The 21,901-nt window shown below is 37.7% G+C and overlaps 1 protein-coding gene across 1 annotated transcript in view; it reads right to left on the bottom strand.

Annotated features, from left to right (window-relative positions):
* Cngb3 (cyclic nucleotide gated channel subunit beta 3) overlaps window positions 1-21,901 on the bottom strand; it is a 174,352-nt gene that overhangs the window by 138,817 nt on the left and 13,634 nt on the right. Inside the window, exon 3 of the mRNA XM_036180084.1 lies at window positions 12,009-12,135. Within this exon, the coding sequence (XP_036035977.1) occupies window positions 12,009-12,135 (127 nt within the window). The remainder of the gene's footprint in view (window positions 1-12,008; window positions 12,136-21,901) is intronic.

Here is a 21,901-nt window from a genome sequence, read left to right as displayed (position 1 = left end):
AGGGAGGCATTTTGCTGCCATTTTTTAAGTGTGGAAAATGCTGTAACATGCTTATATGTTTAAAAAAATCCAAAGGAGAAAAAATGATTTAGTTTTTCTAGAAAAGGGAAAGATTGTTGGAGTGCTGTGGGATGTTCTATATGTTAAATGTGTTGCTCTGATTGGTTAATAAATAAAACACTGATTGGCCAGTAACTAGGCATGAAGTATAGGTGGAACAAGGAGAGAGGAGAATTCTGGGAAGTGGAAGGCTGAGGCAGAGAGACGGTGCCAGCCATCGCCATAGAAAGCGAGATGTAAGGTTCCAGTAAGCCACAAGCCATGTGGCAACTTATAGACTAATAGATATGGGTTAATTTAAGATAAAAGAACTAGATAACAAGAAGTCTGCTGCGGTCATACATTTTGTAAGCAATATAAGACTCTGTGTGTTTACTCAGTTGGGTCTAAACAGCTGTGGGACTGGAGGGTGAGAGAGATTTGTCCTGACCATAGCCAGGCAGGATCCAGCTACTGGAGTGATGCCTGTGAGTGGACAAACCACTGGAGCAGTCAGCCTTAGATGTATCATGCTTAGTTCATTCAGAGAAATAGAAGTAAAGGCTGATGAAAGGACCACAACACAGTGATGGGTGGCACTGTTCTTCTTAGGGAGACATGAGCAAACACCTACACACTCTTGATAGGAATCAGTGACAGACTAAAGTAATGATACCATCAAAGTTCAACTTGACATAAGTTTATTGGGGTTGCTTGCAGGACTATGGGTTAGGGGTTACTTAGAAGTTCAAAAAGGACTCAAAGACAGCTCCATTATTGAAAGTCCACCAGGGCATGGGTGATCACTCATGAAACTGGAGCCCCAAACACTCTGCATGACTTAGATATATCTCAATAGGTCAAAGGCTTTCTTCTAGGCAGCTCAGCTGCTCCACGTCTGCTCAGCAGTTCTTTTTTATTATTATTATATTATTTGTGTTTTAATTTTACACATCAGCCATGGGTTCCCCTGTCCTCCCCGCTCCCGCCCCCATCCCCACCTTCCCCCCATCCCCTCTCCTCTATTCCCATTTCCTCCAGGGCCAAGACTCCCCTGGGGATTCATTTAAACCTGGTGGATTCAGTACAGGCAGGTCCAGTCCCCTCCTTCCAGGCTGAGCAAAGTGTCCCTGTGTAAGCCCAAGGTTCCAAACAGCCAGCTCATGCACTAAGGACAGGTCCCAGTCCCACAGCCTGGGTGCCTCCCAAACAGTCCAAACTATTCAATTGTCTCACTTATCCAGAGGGCCTGATCCAACTGGGGGCTCCACAGCCTTTGTTTCATAATTCATGTGCTTCCATTCGTTCAGCAGTTCTTAATAGTTCTATTAACAGGAATAGAGTTAGTGGATGGTAGAGGGACTGGTCATTTCATCTCAAATGTTTAGCACCAGGTCTGGCACTTTGTACTTGTAGTCAAAGTTACCCACTTTGTGAATAAAACAACATGTGTTTAGTTCTAATACATATCTGTACTGGAGAGGCCTGGTGCATTCAGTCAGTTTCATGTAGTCCCTGAGATTTATGAGTTCTTTATTCTTGAGGGTCAAGGAGTCCCTCTTTAGAACATCGTGAGTCTTAAGATGCTTCCCTCCAGGATGGAGTGTATCAGCTAGAGGGAAACCGCTACACAACACACAGACATGAATTGCATTTTGTGGTGGAAGCTTGTGGACCTTCTCTTCCAAAGCTTCCCATTGTGTCTACTTACCAGCCTGACTGCTTGCTCCAGAGCAGCAGAGTTCTGACTCTATTGTCTGTCTCTATCTTACAATAATCAGTGCAAATAGCCCAGCTCTGTAGTTGTCCACATATCTGAGGGTACTGCTGAACAGTGGGATATACACACTTAAAATGAAATGCATCACTAGGCCAGGGAGAAGCCATTTACCAAGCTGATTGTTGTCATATAAGCTAATTGATAGACTGTTACTGTCTCGGCACCATTTGGACAAACACTTGTTTAGAATTATTATGTATCTAAGTTTCAGTTTTATGTTTTAGCCACATTATATAGCAGAATTGTCCAGGTACTATGGAATAATGGAATACTGAAAAAAATAAACACAAACATTATCTTTCATTAAAAACAACAACAACAAGAGCTGAGACAATTCTTGGGAAGGAAAAAGATTCCTTATATGGAAAAAAACTTTATTTAAAATTAGAAGAACATTTAGGCCTAAAACTATACTCATAAAATTTTATATGACTATAAAGTACACATATTATAGTTTTATATATATATGTATGTATGTATGTGTATGTATGTATGTATGTATGTATGTATGTATGTATGTATGTGTATGTGTGTGTATATATAGTCATTCACAGCTGTCATTACTCTTCTACTAGAACCAAGCATGTGATGTTTGACTTACTAAGTGGGTACCTTTGACTGCAAGTACCAAGTGCCAGGCCTGATGCTAAACATCTGAGATGAAATAACCAGTCCTTCTCCCAATCCACTCCAGCAAGTGCTGGATTACCAAATGTTCAAGTTCCCTTTTTGCTCATCAAGAGAGGATGATAGTGGTTTACAACTGACATGCCCTGGTCCAGCTTACTTTGACATTTTTGCATTTCTTGAAAATCTAAATGCTTTAAATCAGTGTACCAGCTCTGCCACCTGCTCTGTAAACCACCCCTCACTGTGTGGAAATCCCTATTCCTTTGCACAGGACACAATCCTGTCCGGTACTCTCACAGGGAGGTGTCTCCATACCTTCTCCATCTCTGTACTTGACTCCTGCAAATGACAATATTAGGCAGACCAGTATTCATCCCTCAAGAATGTTTTAGGAATAACATGCATCGTCTGTTTATTCTTTCACAACCATAAGTTTCCTTTGCACCCATTTGAGCAATATTTTTCCAGTCCCCACCAATAATTTACCTTCAAATAAAATCAACCAAACATTTTTCTCAAGAATATTAATGTTGATTTATGTTTAGACTATTATGAATGCGTAAAAGAATGTTTTGATTACAAAACCCTTCTGGGGTCTGGCAAGATGGTTCAGCAAACAAAGACACTTAGTACCCAAACTGTTGACCTGACTTTGACCCCTGGGACCTACGCAGTGAAAGGAGAGAAGTAACTCTACAAGCATTCCTAGGTCCGTCATACTCACATGCTCTCTTTCTCTCATCTTCCCCTCCCTCTTTGTCTCTCTCCCTTCATCCTCCTTCCCTCCCTGTGGGTGAGGCACTGTGATGTGTGTGCTGGGAACTGAAATTAGGTCCTCCGAAAGAGCAACAAGTGTTTTTAACTGCTGGACCATCTCTCTACCATCCTTCCCCCTTACTTTTTCTATTTTTGAGAAGGAATCTCATGTAGAATGACCTTGAACTTTCTATGTTAGACAAGGATTCTCCTACATCTATCTCCCAAATGGGGGAATCACAGGCATGTGAAACCAAATCTGGCTTAAACATACTGTTTTTTATTAATTCTGTCAGAAATTCATACAGTGCCTTTTGATTATATCCACAACCTCTTAACTACTTCTAGATTCACCCTTTGTTCCTTTGAATTTTCTTTAAAATTTTAAAATTTTCTTTAAAAAATGAAAATTAAAAACAAAAACAAAACTTAAGTCCAATTTGTGTTGCTTGGTTATTCTTGGGAATGAGGCCTGCCTGGAATATGATTGACTTACCAATTGGTCACAGAACTAAAGAAAACTGACTCTCCCTCTCCCAGCAGTGATCACATCCAACAGCTCCTCAGCTAGAATTTGGTGTTCCCATTCCATGCTGTCTGGCTTGAGTTCGCACAGGATTTTGTGCCTCCTGTCACAGTCGCCAAGTTCCTATGTGCAACTGTCCTGTAGTTTCTAGAAAACATCGTTTCCTTGAAGTCCCTTTATCCCTTCTAGCTCTCACAATCTTTCTGCCCCCCTCTACCTTAAAGATCCCTTTGAGCCTTCTGGGAAGGTTGTGATATGGGTGTCCCATTTAGAAATGAGCACTCCACAGTTTTTCTCTTCACACTAGCCAGTTGAGGGTCTCTGTGTTAATTCCTACCCACTGAAAGGAAAAGCTTCTCTTATGAGAGATGTACTGGTCTATGTGTATAGCAATTATTAAGAATTGTTTTTAATACTATACCTATTCACAAGACAGTTAATGTTAGTTTCTCTCCTAGGGCCTATGGCTTATCTAGCCATAGGTTCTTGGACTTGTTAACAATGCCAGGTGTTTCACCTCAAGAAGTGGGCCTTAGATACAATAAGAAAGTAGCTGGTTACTCCCATAACCTTTGTATGTGACCACAGCACTAGTGGGCATTTCTTGTCCAGCCACTCATCGTTGTAGCATGGTTCAGAGGTGGGTGAGACTGATGACTACATTTCTCCTCGGTAGCACCTTGGCACTGTGAAATCAAGCCAGGGGGATGAAGCTCCATGTCAGTACCAGATTAATTTGTTTTTGTTCTATGACTCAAGTACGTTGTGTCTTCAACAATAGTGTCTTATTGTCAAGTTCTGGATGGTAGTCAGGAGCACTGAAAATAGCCTATGATATTGGGGGTATATGGGACCTCATTGGCCAAAACCTCACAAAGAAGTAGCCTATTCCTGGTACTGGGGTTTTAAATTGCTCAAAATGTGTATTTTTAATGAGCCATATAAAAGGTTTGACAATATATATTTGGTATAGTACATGATCAGTTTCCACTTGTGTTCTATATAAGCTCTAAATAACTATGCATTATATTTGATTGGTGGCTTCTCTACTGCCCTTTGAATCCAAGTTATTAATTTTACTGTTCAATATATTGTATACTTTCTTATTTTGAAATATAAACTATTATTCATAAGCAAGGACAAGTACTTTATAATCACTCATTCTAGGATAGTGGAATTGCCAGCTTTATTTTGTAGTTGACAGAATTTCATATGCTTCCTCTCATCTAATGTCTTATAGAGCAGTATAAGCTTAGACTGTGCAGGATAAAAATTCCATTTTGAGTGTTTACTAAAAATATTTTAACATGAAGATTAAATTAAGGAAACTTAAAATTAATCAACTTCTCAATACTTCTAGATGCCAATCACTATCATTTAGGTTATATCACATTTAAAATATAATTTAATTATTTAGGGCTCTTTTATGCTCACAGCAAGCCTGAGCTTAAAGTATCACTGCTTTGTCTATGTTCTCCTCTTAGGCATAACCTCCTCATCACCACTGACAACTCCCAGCAGAGTGCTGTGTTCCTGATAACTGATGAACATGCATTGACATACCATTGTCATCCAAATTCCCTAAGTCATAGTCAAAGACAAGGATCAGCTTTAAGATCATGAGGCAACTGTTTTCTGTGCTTTCATAATTTCTGAAAATTATGCCTCTCCACTTCTGCACTTTGCCCTTTATAGGGATTTTAAATTCATTTCCTGTTTGAGTCCCAATTATTTCAATTTGTATCTTTACTTGTCAGGTGATTTTAAAATATTTCTTTGAGGTACATATGTTAAAACCTTCTTTATTGTGTCTTCCCATTTGGTTGATTTAATACCCATTTTAATACTTTTAATATTCTTAGTATTTTTTTAAGGGAATAAGAGATAGCTTATTCTGGAGCTGTTTTGAATGGCCATGGCCCAGAAACACAGATGTAGGTGTCTCCAAATTCCATGTTCCAACATGGAAAAAGTTGCACAAAGTTTTATTGTTTTACAGAACAAAGTCAGTCTCAAATCAAGGTAAGTTTAAAATGCATCAGAGAGGCAAGTACAGCAAGACAGCAGAAGCTTTCCTAGAGTCTCAGGATTCTATCTTACAGCATTCTTAACTTTTGGATTGGTAGAAGCTAGTTGTCTGCTAAGTTAGTAGATTCTACTAGTCACATGACATTAGTCTGCACACAGAGGTGGGTAATGAAGGGCTGTTCTGCAGTGCTAGAACTAGCCCGAGACAAGGTAATTAGGCTATGGACTTTCAACATTCCAGCATCTCCATGGTACTGCCATTCTAATTAGTCTCTGAGACACAAGTTCTTTTCAGGTGTTTTCATTCATAGTTCTTGTTGTGAAGCTTTGCTTTATTTTTAAAAAACAGTTTCCCCAGGTACACAATTTCAGCTTGACAGTTACTTCTGGGATCTGGACCATGCCATTCTCCCGTCTGCTGGTGGGTGTCCATTGTTTTTGTTGAGAATCAAATACTTGTTTATTTCTATTTTATTCTTACTTCCTGGCTAGCTTAAAGATCTTATTTTTGCCTTTTGTACTCCCAAGTTTCACTAGAATGCATTTAAGGTAAGTTCATTTTCATTGATTAGCATTTATTTGAGGATCTAAGTCTCATAGTTCCTTTCAAGTGGGTTATTTCTTTTCTGTTATGGCATTTGTCTTCTGAAATTCTGATTATACACATGTTGTATCTTCTCTCATTGTGCTCTGTGTTTCAGATCCAGCATCTATCATGGATTCTTCAGCTGTGTAATTTCTCTTGTTACCAGTTTACTGACTATATTTTTCATTATAGAAATCATGCTGCATTCTTTTGTGAAAATAAGTGTACTTATTAGTTTTGTACTTCTGTTTTATTTTCAAGCATCTTTTGATTTATTTAAATATGCTTAATATACTTATTTTATATGCTGCCTGATAATTTTATCATTTTCATTATCTATTGGATTCTGTTTCTGGTGTCTTGTTTGCAGAAGTTTATGTTGTTTATGTCCTTGTATGTGTGTTTGTGCATGTGAGTGCAGTGCCCTATGAGGTCAGAAGAGAGCATTGGATTCCAAGGGTTGAAGTTATGAGTTACCCATTGTAGGTCCAGTGGAAGAGAACTGTGGGCTCTTAACTGCTGAGCCACATTTCTAGCTCCCATTTAATAATTTTTGATTATGAATCACAATTTTCTTTTGTCTGTGGAGTTATTTTGAAAACTGGTTTCAAAGTTAGATTTTTCTCGCCCAAAAGGGAGACAATGTCTTCACATTTACATTAAATAATTCTAAATGTATGTTTTTAACTGGGCTAGAAATTTTGTAAGCTAGAGATATCAGGAATTTTTATTGTAGGCCTGTTTGAATACTGACTCACAGATCACAATCCCCAGAGAAGTAACATCTTTCCCTTGTCATTTCCTTGACCCTCTGGACCCATCTTTTCTTTTTTCCCCTTCTCATTTTGTCTAGGACTACTATTGATAGCACATCGTTTTCACAATACTTCACACAAAACTATGTTTCCCTATGTTTATTCATTTATTTATTTTTTTAAAAATCACAGTCTTACCAATAAATCATTGAAGTATGATTTTCATTTTATTTTTTGTAAACTTGATAGCTGACATTCCTTTCCTATTTCAACTAAAAAGTCACATATGGGTCTTAATGCATCTTTCCTGCAGTGATTCTTGCTTTTGCTAGTTACTGAAAAATAAACATCCATGTTTATGAATGCTGATGAGATTTTGAATTCTCCACTCCTCTCACTGTTCCTACTGTGAAATGATTGCTTAGTTTAAAGCCACCCAAATAGAGACTGATTGCTATTATGAACTGAGCAGGCTATTCATAGAAGTATCCTTCCGTCTCAGCATCCTGGGTTGCAGTGAAAGCTGCATCCTCTACTGTGGAAGTCAGTTTTGCAGCGCCCCACCCTGTCTCAGGCACTGAATGCTTTACTCACTTGTTTGTCATTTAACCACTTAGCCCATCAGCCACTCAGCTCTGCCTCCTCTTTCAGATATAGCTATTTGACATTTCCAGGCAAAACACATCTTTTGCTTGGTATTCATTAGTGTCCATCAAACTGTATCTTTTTTATATTAAAAAATAAGAATGTTCTGAGATAGAATGCTAGAAACAGACCCTTTCCCCCTCCCCCTTGCTAATGGACAAAGGGCATCAATGGGTCTTCCTAGGGTGAGCTCTGTGTCTTTCAGAAGCTAAATGATTCTCTGACAAGATAACAAATTGGTTGATTTTTTTTTTTGAAGGAAGATTTACAGAGAATTTCTTTTCTCAGATGGACAATTCAGAAAGTGTTGTGAAAAGATTAAAAAAGGGAAAGATATCTGAAAGTCACTTTAATATAAATGGATTCCAATCAGAAATGTGGACATGCAGTACCAAGATATCTTAAAAAAATCTCTCCCTTGGCTGACCCATATTTGAGATAAGTGTTATTACTCTAGATGGGAAAATAGTTTTAGGTTACCTTTAGAGTCATATGTAGGGCAAGTTAAAAGTGTTTCACAGAAATGGTTTTGCTTTATGAAATTCAAATCTATATAATAAACGTTTTCACTTCTTTTTGTGCTTAGATAAATAACAAAGTAGACATATTGTGCATAAATTCACATTCACATTTTTTATTCTTATAAAACAATATTTGAGGCCAAGGCACAAGGGATTATTTTGTTAACTGAGTGCTTAATTTTTTTTCAATAATTAACTTTGCAGTTCACTCTATGACAGAATGAAGATCATTAGTCTGTGCTCAAATGGATGCAAATTTATATTCAAGACTTTTGAGTAAGCATTAGTTTAGCAAAAAAAAAAAAAAAAAAAAAGAATGTGAAGTGGTGAGGAGATACTTATGTAAGAACCATAAAAACCAGCATCTGCATAGCTTTAGTTCCTTTATGTGTATAACAGGATGGAGATGGTGAGATAATTCATATCATATATCAACTTGACAGGGCCATGGTACCTTGATACATGAAAAACATTACTAGTGTATTTTAGATGAAAAGTACAAGTGTATTATAAGAGCAAGCAAAGCAGATGCCTCACCCAATGCCAGTGGGTGACAGAGCCAGCAGAAGGTCTCCAGAGCCTAACTTTTTGAGCTTGAATATTTGTCTTTTCCTGTCTTCAGACAGGAAACTGAAAACTAACTTCTCTGAGTCTTGTGCTTGCTGCTTTGGGAGCAGAACTTCTCCAGTTCCCTTGGTCTTGAGCTTCATGGTTGGCTTTCCTGGGTAGGTTGCTGACTATATAGACCAGGCCTTTTCAGCCTCTATTATTTCATGAGCCAATTCTTAATAATTTTTCCCATCTATGTGTACATGTTATTGGTTCTGTTCTGGAGAATTGGGACTGATGTGGGTGGCAGTGTCTATGCCCAAGTTTACCTAGATATTTTCCTCTGCCCATCTTCTGAGCATCATAGGAATCAATATGCAACCAGTAATATCACATTGCAATTTTTACAGGGAAATCGCAAATCTCCATCATACAATATCTCCAAATACCTGCTAACTATTCCAGACCCAATAATCTCCTTTTGGCCCAAAGCTTAGGCCAGACAATAAAGTAAGTGTACTTCAAATAAGAACCTTACATTTAGATTTTTTATTAATAATACTATTAATTTTTTCCAAATACTATTAATAATACTATTTATTTTTTTCCAAACTTAAAAATTGAGACAAGGACTAGTTAGTCACATAGCTGTAATCAACTAAACCGTTAATGTTTTTCAAGTATGGAGAAATTTTTAAGCTTGATATTGCTCAAAGTTAAAGATATTGCTTTTTATTAACTACAAGTTACAAAAGAATTTGGATTCCATGGGAATATTGTGCAATAACATTTACCTTCAAGAGTTATTTTTGATGACACATGCAAAACTATGCTCTGTAGGATTCTACATAGGTAGTACAGGTTTACATGAGGTCACCACAGAGAACTTCTGTGATTCCCACATGGCATCACACCATTTCCTTTAACTTTAATTAAATATGTCACCATAGATTCCAGTGTGCCCCTTTAGTGTATGATTTATTAGTTCTTAATTTTGAGAAAAGCTATGAACTGTCCCCCACCCCCAAGAAAGTAAAACCATTTTGCTAGCTTGGGTGTAGTACACAGCTTGTCAGTAATTCCCAAACTGCATTGCCTACACTGCAGTGAGAGATGTCAGGAAGACAGCAAAAAGTTAAGTAGAGTTAAATTGTTTTCTCAGCCCAGAGTAGCTATGGTTAATCAGAGTCCAGTAAAGAGTAAAGCACACTGAGCCCACTGAGGCAGCATTGCTTCCTCCAGAACTTCATAAGGTGCTGGCCATGTTCACGGTTCCCATGGATGCTGAAAATGAAGAGGGACTCTTGGGTGTTTATAATTAACCCTCTCCTACTGATGAGCTATACAATTGTGAAAACTGAGGAGTTCAGGAGAAAGAAGTCCAGTATACTTGGGTTCATTCACTGATTGATTGTTTAATTTGTGGCAACCATTGAGCTGGGTATTGGGGAAGTCATTCCTAGCTTCTTGAAGCATACACTGGGGAAGAGGAGGAAGAACCTGATGACTTTAGATAACCACATGAATAGCTGCAGAGATATACACCATGGAAGAACTCTTACAGAGGTGAGTATGACCTTTTAGAAGGTTAGGGAAAGCCTTTCAAAGAAGCAAGGACGTGATGATACCCAAGCAATAGAAAAGGGTTTGTTAGGGCTAAACGAGCAGGAGAGAGTTGTACATGCAGAGGAAACAGTATGGATCCCATTTCAGCCCTTTGAGAAGCTGTTACCACGGTTTATTGCAAGAGCTTAAATATGTTAAAATAAATGCTAAAAAGGAAAGTTAGTTCAGAGGTTAAGCTGCTGATTAAAGAAGAGTGTGTTGGTGGGAAGGAAGAAAAAGGACCACTCAGGAATTCAGTCTTCTGCAATGTAATTTTATCTGAGCTGACCCTGTTACTATAGGAAACTAATTAACCTTTCTGTGCCCTGGTTGCTTTTCTGCAGGGTGAAGATAATAGGGACCCACTAATAGCATTGAAAAGCCTCCTGTAAACATCAACAATTATATAACTAATATGAATACTTGTGTATTATGTTGTAAAATCTAACCCTTAACTCAGAATTTAGCATCTTTTCTCTGCAGAAATGATATTTTAGATTTTATTTTTGTCAAATATTGTTTTGTGTGTGTGTGAGAGAGAGCAAGAGAGCGAGAGAGCGAGAGAGCTTGTGTTTATTTTCATGTACAGCCAAGTTTGTGTTCATTGACAATGCATTCTTTAACATGTTCTGTTCATTCAGCAGTACCCTGGATCCCAGATAGTCATAAAGATTTCCACAAACAGTGGATGGTTTAACAAAGTCCATGGGCAATGAATAGAGGAGAAAAGTAGTGCAGAGTGGGATGAGGTGGGTTGGAAGAATAGATTATTTGAACTACCTTTTAAATGACATTTCTTTCTTGCCTGTTACAAAATGAGTTTATGTTTTTATTGTTTCATAAACCCATTGCAATTACCTTAACTGTAGCTAAGCAATTCAAATTGACTTAGCGGGCACATGACACCATGCCAAGTAGCAAAAAGAAGGCACTCCTAGGTTGTTTTCCTTTTATTATATTCTTCTCTTTCTCTTTCTCTCTCTCTCTCTCTCTCTCTCTCTCTCTCTTTCTCTTTCTCTCTAAATTCAAAGATTCACATTTAAATTGACAACTCTTTGAGAAATATTTCAAGTAATTTTATGCATAGTATTTATAAAACTATTCCTTCAGTGGCAGACAGATTGCGTGTTTCTGTAATTGTCTTTGGTTATCATGTTAGTCTTTCTCTAGCAAAGAAAATCATAATTAGTCTTCTGGAATATTAAAATGTTTACAGAATAAAAATAGTGATTTTTTTCATGCAAATTTCATGAAAAGTTATTTTTAAAACCTATATGTCTAGTGAATATGTGGCCTGGTTCCATGATGTTAAAGATGACTCACACATTTGGCCGCAGTGTTTGTGTATGTGGGGTTTGGGATATAGTCAAATGGCTGCCTGGACATTGGTTAATAGTCATGGATGGTCAATAAAGCAAAATAAAGTGCTGGATGGAGTTAATTGTTCATTTCTTATCCAATTTCCTGCCTAAGATTCTGGTGTGGTTCACTTAACCTTTTGTTTAAGTGAAGAGAGAAATAGAAACCCACTCTTTCCCTGCTGTCTGAACATCTCCAATCCATGCGATGTGATTCATGAAATTCTTACCTGACTGGCCTTTTTTTCCTAGTCTTGGTTTGTTCCATCTCCAACATTGTTCTAGTGGGTTCTGCTGAACACTCAGAGTCAGGATTTGTGGTAAAATCTCTGATGGAATCTTCCTCAGTGATGTTGTCTATGGCAAATAAATTACATTAAATAGAAGAATACATACCACTCTTGACGCAGTTTTATCTGGCAACATAATCTATAGAGATGTTGATTCTCCTCCAGAAAAAAGTTTCCAAGAGGACTCCTCACACAGCAAGGCTAATTTGGAGATATTGTCAGACCAATGAAAATTATACTGAAAATTTGTTTAAATTAAAATAAAAATTTCAAATTATATATGCCTTGTAATAATAACACAAGAGAGAATGAGCTCTCAGCAACCAAAAGGCATTGTTAGTTTTGTTGCAGTATTCATGATTCATGACTAAAATTAATATATGATAGATCCATTAAAGTGAAAAAGGCAGAAATTTTATATCCTTGGCATTAATTTAGAATTCATACTCTAATTTTTATGAAATAAAATTTCTAAATTTGATTTGATTATCTATAGCTTTGGAATTCTTTCTATAGAAATAACACCAACTAGTATATAATAGCTCTAATTTCAGTTCAGACATAATTTTTCCATCAGATCTATAAATATAATTTTTAATTAAGATTAAGATTTCCTCAGAGAATAACCAACTCATTGGTAAATACCTGAATCATAGAGGTTTTAAAGAAAGTAAATAGTTGAATATTAAAAGAAATTATAAAATATAAAAAGATGAATAAAAACCACATTTGAGTGTTTATTCATTATCTACAGTGTCTAATTTATTTTAAGCAGATGTACTGTACTTGGGAAATTGTAAACAAGACCTAATCATCAATATTATTGTACTGCAATGGATCAGGTGGTGTGGGGGAGGGAAGATATGCTTGAGAGAGATGTAATCAGACTTTTCTTGGTCTGCTAGCTCTCAAAATAATGATTTGGGGACTTATTATTAATTATGAAAGCTTGGTCTTTAGCTTAGGCTTGTTCCTAGCTAGCTCTTATAATTTAAATTAATGTTTTTATTAATCTACATTCTGCCATGTGGCTTGTTACGTTTCCTCCATAATGTATGTCTGCCTTCTTCTATGTCTCTCTGGCATCTCCTGTGCACCTAGATTTATCCCAGAGTCCATTTCTCTCCCTGGAAGTCCCAGCTATTCTTTTGCCTAGATATTGGCATTCAGTTCTTTATTAAACCCATCAGAAGGTGCTGGCAAAGACACCTCTTCACAGTGTACAAAAGGATTATCCCACATCAGGGAGGTAATGTAGGGAGACAGCTATAATTGAGGGGCATTTGAGGGGTGTATGGAAATCTAGTACAGCAGAAGCCTACTAAAATTAGGAAAGTAATCCCAAGAAACTGTACAAATAATGGGGGAGATGGAGTCTCAGTTGGGCCATCTTGTCACCAAATGAAGCTTCTAGTACTAGGTCTGTGTTATATCCAATTCAGTTGCCAACCAAAGAGTTCCCATGGAAACCCTAAACAAACCCACACTGTTGCCAAGATAATAGGTTTCTCTCCACAAACTGACAGCATGGCTCTATTGCTGAAGACAATACCTACACATGTCATTGACCATGCAGGGATAGAGCTGGTTTTCGTATAGAACCTTCATCCCTGCCTCCTAGTGTGTTTAGTACAGGAAGGTACCATGCAGGCTGCCAAAAGAGAAATGTAAACACTAACCTAGTCACAAACCCTTTGGTCTACATTGCCATTATCCCTGGAAGATACGCCAGTGCAATGGTGGCACACAGTCTGTAGGAGTAACCAACCAACATCTGCTTTGACTCAAGACCCACTCCATGAGATGGAATCCATACCCAAAACTGCTTAGGTGACCAAGAACCAAAGACTACATAGCCCACAGATCTAAGGGAAAACCAAATAATACTGATCTTAAAAAACAGTGGTGATAAATTGTAGCTGGAGAGCTTCTCTCCAGGTCCCACCAAGCACCTGAAGTTCCACAACCCACATATAAAATAATCACTCAGACGCTTATATTACTTATAAACTGTATGGCCATGGCAGGCTCTTTGTTATCTACTTCTTTTATCTTAAATTAATCCATTTCCATTAATCTATAAGTTGCCACATGACTCGTGGCTTACCGGTACCTTACATCTTGTTTGCCATGGCGGCGGCTGGCAGGTCTCTCAGCCTCTGCCTTTCATTTCCCCAATTTTCTTCTCTTTTCCTGCCTATACTTCCTGCCTGACTACTGGCCAATCAGTGTTTTATTTATTACCCAATCAGAGCAACACATGTAATATATAGAACATCCCACAGCAATAAATGATATTCTGCTATACTCATATCAGCCATCAGCCATCAGCAGAGAAGCTTCTTCCTGCATCTGATGGCAACAAATATAGGCACCCACATCCAGACAATATGGAGAGAAGAGAGAAGGGGGAAAGGAGATATATTTCGGAATACACAGCTCTAAATGGGATATCTGCATCAAAATTCCCTCCCCTCAGAGCTCAGGAAACCTTTTGGAAGTGGAGGTAGAAAGAGTATAAGAGCCAGAAGGGATGGAAGACACCAAGAAATCAAGGCTCTCTAAATCAGCATGAACAAAGTTCATATCAATTCACAGAAACTGAAAAGTAATCACAGGATCTGCACCTGTCTTTACCAGGTCCTCTCTGTATATATTACAGCTTTCAGTTAGCATTTTTTATGGGACTTCTGAGTATGTGAATGAGTGGCATATGCCACAAGTAAGGGTGCCTATGAAGGCAGGAGGGGGCTTTGGATCCCTTGGAGCTAAAGTTACAGGTGGTTATGGGTCTTACCTGTGTGTTGGGAATCCAACTTGCATCCTCTGAAAAAGCGGCAAGCATTCTTAACCACTAAGCCATCTCTTTTGCTGCTAACTCTTTATTACAAAGTCACATAAATATGGACTGTACCACATACATTTATAACACATGTACATCTAGAGTATGGCTTTATGCTAGTCATAATAACATGATTGTTCTTTTCTTTCACAAAGATCTTTATCAGCAGCACATTTTGAATTACTTTTCAGTGGGTTCTAACACCTTGGCATATCTTCCATGGCCATTACCACACCCTTCTAAAGTGACACAGATTCTATGGCAATTCTAAGACATTTAGGAATTAATTCAAGCCTATTTCAGCTTGCAGATAGACCATTAGTTATGAAACAAGTACTTCATAGTTTGTTGGTGATGATGAGAAGTCAGTATTGCCTATTCTTGAACTCTAAGTGGAACAACTTAAACAAAACACAACAAGAGGATTAAAACAAAAGGATACTCATCAACTGTGGTTCAGTGAGAGCATCTTTTTTATATACATAGCAAGTTGCTTGTGAGAACAGATGGTCAGAGTTTTTACATCATCCTCATGAAAGAGAAATATAAAATATAAGGCAAATCTTGTTCTCAGATCTAGGGGAAGTTTGTCAGCTACACAGTGAGCTGGTCCTCAGTTTCACACATGGACAACAGGGTCATATGGATAGTGCAAGTATTTGTGTTATTTGAACATGACATCATTATTGCCAGATCTCATTAGTGCAGTTTCTCAAGTTCTGACCCAGAATTTGTGTCCATAGCAGAAATTAAAGTGATGCGATGTGGTTGCCTTTGACAAATGTGTAAAAATTATTGCTATAGAGTTAACTCTCCACACACCTGTCTCCAGACTGGCACCATGTCACACTGGGCTTGTGTAATATACTTCCAGTTTGCCTGGGCCTGATACAGCAGTGCATCATGGAGATTGAGCAGATATGAAACATCTGCCTGTCTTTAGGTCAAGAAGTAAATGATGTGAAGCACATTAACCTTTTGCATTTTGTCAGTAGTACCAACTAGATGCTAGAAGAGGAAGGATTCAAGGGAAACCTATTTTAGAATAAGATTCCAGTGAGAAAACTACTCAACTGGTTGTTTTCTTTTGGATGCATATGAAAACAGAAAATTTAAAAAGCTTTCATTGTTGGAAGGCTTATCATAGGGGATGATTTCTTTTAGTTGAATTTCTAATTATAAGATAACAAGTACATTGTAGATTCTGTCTCAAATATAAATCTTTCATTGAGAAACCAGAATAGGGTCTGGAGAGGTGGCTTAGAAGTTAAGAGTGCTTGATGCTTTTGCAAAAAGACTTAAGTTTTGTTCCTAGCATCCATGTCAGGAGTCTACTAACTTCCTGTCATCCTAGCTGCTGACTGAGATTCGGCAGTGAAGGGCATAGATTCTTCATTCACCCTTGTGTGGTTCTGTTCCGCCATCTTTCTTTCCAGTTTCGTGAGTCCACTTTTTAAAAGCATCTTCCCCAAAGACTTCCCTTTTTTTGGTTGTGTCAGAGCTACTGCAGGCTCTGCTGACTCCTTCTCCACAGCCACAACACCCCTTGGAGCCTCTTAGACTCTATGGAGCTCCTCAGTAGGAGCTTCTGGATGCTGTCATGTTTGTTTTTTCTGAAGTTTTGGTATTTCTATTAGATGCATGAGTGATATTTATCTCAGTGAATCGTCATTTAGGATTACTGTAATGATAACAAATGCATAATTAGTGTCTGTCTTATGGCAGCCATGATTGTGGTTTTTACTCACCATGTTGCTAATTCATAGATGCTCAACTGCATTAATTCTTAGAATAATTTCTCACTATTCTTAAAATTGTATTATATATCTGGAACTTGTCAAATGACAGGAAAGAAGATGGCAAACATGACAACAATGTAATTTATACTAATGTATTATTCTAAAGAGGAGAAAAGAGCCATATCTGATATTCATACATGTACAAGCAAAATACAAAATTTAGAGGAGGTTACCTTGAAAACCCAAAGGCTCCAGCCTTGGTAAGAATTCTGGAAATCAGCCCATTTAGAAAATGTTTGAAGAAATGTAGTTAAAATCTAAGCTAACTTAAGTGGGTAAAGTGTCTGCTGCCCAAGTGTGAGGACCTGAGTTTATATCTCCAGTATTTAACTGAAAGCTAGGCATGAAGTTTATGTCTAGGGTGCTGTGGGCCTGGAGTAGCAACTGCAACTTCTAGTACACAAACATACACACACACACACACACACACACACACACACTCACTCACACACACACACTCACATGAGTGCAGCACACATGTGTCCACTAATATGGAGATGTGTGTGTGTGTGAATCACTTATATATATGAATGATCTGAGAGTCATTGTGAATTCATTGAGGTGTTTTTACAAAGAGATAAATATAGACTCAACTCTTATGGAGGCAAAAATATGGATCTTTCCATGGATTTACAAAGCATTCTAGCAACTATTCTGTTGCTTTGGGAGGCAATGTGCCTCCTGAGCTTGAGATTTTCAGGAGGAAATTAGACACTATTCTACAGAAAGTAATGTGGGGCAGAGTTCTTATATCCCTGCTTAATCTTAAAGTGATGTAAAGACTGGAAGGGATATTGGAGGGTTTTTTTTTTGTTTTTTTTTTTTGTTTTGTTGTTTTTTTTTGTTTAAACCATGGAATATATTGTCTCAAGAAAAAAAAAAAAAAGGAACAAATCCAGCATAAAGAGTGTGACTCTGTCTAAGGCGGCTCTGGTAATGTAAGGATCATGGGGTCTTGTCTCAATGCCACACTTGGGTTTAAGAGCCTTTTTCTTGAAATTAATTCATCTAGAAAACACATTTTCTGAGCAGATATTAAGGAATTTCGTGCGTTACTAGCACCAAGTATTGAAGAAAGAGCTCTAATCCTTACATCATGAATTTTCTGCCTGATGCTGGGTAAGTCATTTTTTTTTTTTCTGTAGCAGTTTCTTCATCCATAAAATGAGAAATATTTTTGTCTTGGGGATTTCTGTGAGGATTAGATAAAGACTCCATTTGAGAAAAATTCAATATAAACACAAAGTGTTCCTCCAGTCAGACTGGATAATTGCCTTTAAAAAAAGTTTATATTAACTTTTTCAGGTCTGCTCAGCAGTTTTATATGTGGATCATACACGAGCTTCCATTTACTTAATACTGCCTCAGACTCAGGAAAACATAATGTAATTTCTTATGAGTCAGCTGCATTCCTTAGCAGAAAAAATGCAAAAAGCAATTTAATTGAATTGCAAGCATATTTAAATCATGCAAAGCATAAAAAATAGTGTGTAAAAGAAAAGCCATCATCTCTAATGTTGGTTAGACTCTCTTAATTTATGAGATTAGTAGTAACGGTCATTATAGAGCAGAGTGTGATCTTCTCTTGGATATTCCTAACAGGGAGTATTTTCTAAGCATAATTTCTCCTTATTTGGTTCTCGCTCCTCAGTGAAGCAGCTCTTTCTGCATCCCATGGAGGAATGCTCACTGATGGTGCACATGGCTGCACACTTGACCTACAGAGTGTGTCCTGTCCCCAACTGGTGGTACATGTGATGGCATGGAAGGATCTGTGTTATCTTAAACTGACAGGGCTCATGCTATAATTTGGACTTGGAGATAAGTACATGGAAATTAAAGACTTGCAGAGTGAATGGGCAGAGGAAACTGCTGACTGGAAATAAAGCCCGGTTTACCATGAGTGAGAGGCAAAGGTGCAGTTAGCACTTAGTCCTGCCCCTCTACTCCCTATGTGTCTCCATAGTTCCAGTTATTCATAATTTTCTTATGGTGACCTCCCATCATTGAGATGCCCTGTGTCATTGAAAATCAGAATAATCATTCATATTTGGTTTTTACTATTTTCAGAAATTTCACATGCCAAGATTATTGTTTCTCAATTAATTTGTCTGTCATTGTATCCTGAGCCAATTGTGACTGGGGAGAAGCTCCTTTTTTCTTCCATCTTCCTCTCTACCCATTGCCAGTTCTACACCCACAAGCCTTACTTCAGACCTATGGTTTGGGAGCCATCTTTGCCTGGTCAAATTAAATAGCCCCCCCACCAGATTTATCTGCCCTAGCTCCAGCCACATAGCTCCTTCACTGGTCCAATCTAAGGCAGGAAAGATTCTCTTGCCAAATGCACAACCAAAGAAAGATAGCCTAGGCCAAATCATAAAAATGAAAGCAATGCAAATGAAACCCACTGGCTGTATAGAGCTGTTATCTAACAAGAATGATCTAGATGAACTCAAGAGAACAGAATTTTAAAGAACAATAATAATTTTTATCAAATGAATTTAAAGGACACATGAGCAAACACTTCATTGAACTCCAAGATGCTGGCAATAAATGCTTCAATTATCTCCAAGAAAGTAAAAATATGGGCTGAATGAAATGACAAAGCTAATTCAGGATTTGAAGGCTGAAATCAATGACATAGAAACATTGAAGAGAACACATTTGAAAGGAAGATAGATTTAAAGAAAACTGACTACCTCTATTAAGAAACTCAGAGGGAAGCTTGCAAGTAGAATGAACCAAGCATGGGACAGAATATTAGGCTATCAATGGATAAACAGAAGATCTAGACAAAATCTTCTGTTTATGTGCAGTAAAAGTGGAACACCATCAAAAGAACAAGTCTTCAAATTATATGTATAGATGAGGGGAAGGATCCAAGACAATAGCATAGACCATTGAAGAACTCCCCTAAATAAAGAAAGATACATTCATATACATACAGAATACTAAGTAGACAAGACCAGAAAAGAAACTCCCTAAAGGCTTAAAGCAGTTAAAACACTAAATATTCAAAACAAAGAAAAAAATTGAAAGCTGCAAGAGAAAAAACAAGTCACATACAAGGGAAAATCCATCAGACTGACACCTGATTTCTCAGTGGAAACTTTATTAGTCTGGAGAGCCTAGAGTAATGCATTCCAAGTTCTAAAAGACTATGACTGCCACCTAGACTACCGCTTCCAGCAACACTATCTGCCATAACTAAAAGAAAAAAAGAAAACTCTATGATGTAAACAGCCTAAAAAGTTCAAATTAAAAAAAAAAAAAAAAAACAAACAAACCCAGAAAACAAATCAACAAGAAAACACTAAACATAGCACTCTGGAAGCAGTACTTTGAACTTAAGAGCACAGCACAAGACTCCAGAAAGAAAATAAACCAAACTATAACTAATACAATTAGACCCGTATATATATTGCCCAGCACAAAAATTAACTTGAAACCTGAACTAGTAAGACTGCTAGAAAAAAATAGGCAGCTCTCCACAATATTTAATTTTAGGAAACGACTTTCTGAATAGGACTCTATTTGCCCAGGAGCTAAGGCCAACAATTGACAAATAGGGCCTCATAAAACTAAAAACACTTCTGTATAGCTAAGGAAACAATCAGTTCAGTGAAGATGAGACTCACAAAATGTGAAGGATTCCTTACTACATATAAAACTGACAGATGATTAATATTCAGAATATACAAAGAACTTTTAAAAAAGTCAAAGAAACGAATGGCCCAATTAAAATTTGGGCTAGGGATCTAAACAGAGAATTCACAGTAGAAGAAATAGAAATGTCTAAGAAATATGTCAAAAAGTGTTTATCATCCTTAGCAATTAAGAAAATTCAAATTAAAACAACTCTGAGATTTCATCTCATCAGTTGGGATGGTGAAGATCAACAAAACAACTGACAAATGATGGTGGTTGTTGAGAGAGAGGAACCCACATTTACTACAGGTTGTAGATAAAACTGTTGCCATCACTCTGGAAATCTGGAAATCTGGAGATTCCTCAAAAACTTAAAATAAACCCAATTATACTACTCCTACATATATTCCTTAAGAGATTCAGCACCCCACAGTTTCTGGCACAGTAGGATTAATTTATGCTTTCTTCACAATATCTAAGGCAGGGAAATGACCCAAATGTCCTACAGATTTGAGTATACAACATGGAGTAACTGTAGGAACAAGGAAAGCATAAAGGGGCCATGGTGGTGGTCATGGCGGATGGATTGAGATGGGCATATAAGGATACAGGTGAGATGAAGGGGCAAAACAGAAGAACAGGGAGGAAGACAAAAGAGGTCAGTGTAGAAGGGGAGGGAGGGAGGAGGAAAAATAATACCAAGGTTGTTTGTTTAACACCTCAAAGAATCATATTATTTTATATTTTTACAAACATTAATGAAATTATGCCATTTGGGTTGACAGTGCTCCCCACAAATAGACAAACAGAACTCCCAGTACCAGGTGTGAGGAACCCTCTTTTGAGTGGATCAGGGTAGTATTAAAGCAATATAGACTACTACTGACACTCTTGGATGCCTCTCAGAGGTTGAAGGTAAGCCTCTATTGCTGAGGACACCACACACAAGACTTGGGTGATTTGAGCTGGGTTTAACCTGAAAGCTCTTTTCTGCCTCTGGTTTCCATCAGTACATCCATAGAAAGTACTTTGCAAGCAGCGAAGAGAGGGAAACAATTAATAGCCCTACCAAGCTGTGACACATATGAATCATTAAATGACTAGCATGGCAATATATCCTTAAAAGTTTAATAGTGGCACTCACATTTTGTTAATAACCAATCGCTATCTAAGAGGACTTAAGGTTCACTAAACTGGAGGGAAATCATGCCTGGTTATAGAAACAAAGCCAGCTCCTAGGGGGTAGTTAGGTCAAGGAACTTAAAAGAGAATGTAGTACTATCCCATTGATGAATTAGCACAATTCCCAGGTACATTCTAAATCTTATACCCACAGGTAAGTGTAGCTATCACCCCTCATTGAGGAAGTGTCTAGCTATAGCAAATGGAGACTACTACCAAAAACCACAATTGGACAAAATGTAAAGACCGTTGGATCTCAGGGAGTCCAGTATTGGTGGGTACGCTACAGCACAGCTCCTGCATCTATGGTTCAAGGGAACATCGCAGAAGGAGGACAGAAAGACTGTAAGAGCTGTAAT

The sequence above is a fragment of the Onychomys torridus genome, chromosome 2 (genome assembly GCF_903995425.1).
Source record: "Onychomys torridus chromosome 2, mOncTor1.1, whole genome shotgun sequence".
Classification (NCBI taxonomy): Eukaryota; Metazoa; Chordata; class Mammalia; order Rodentia; family Cricetidae; genus Onychomys; species Onychomys torridus.
The sequence above is the reverse complement of the archived record's forward strand: the minus strand, read 5'-3'. Positions and strand labels throughout refer to the sequence as shown.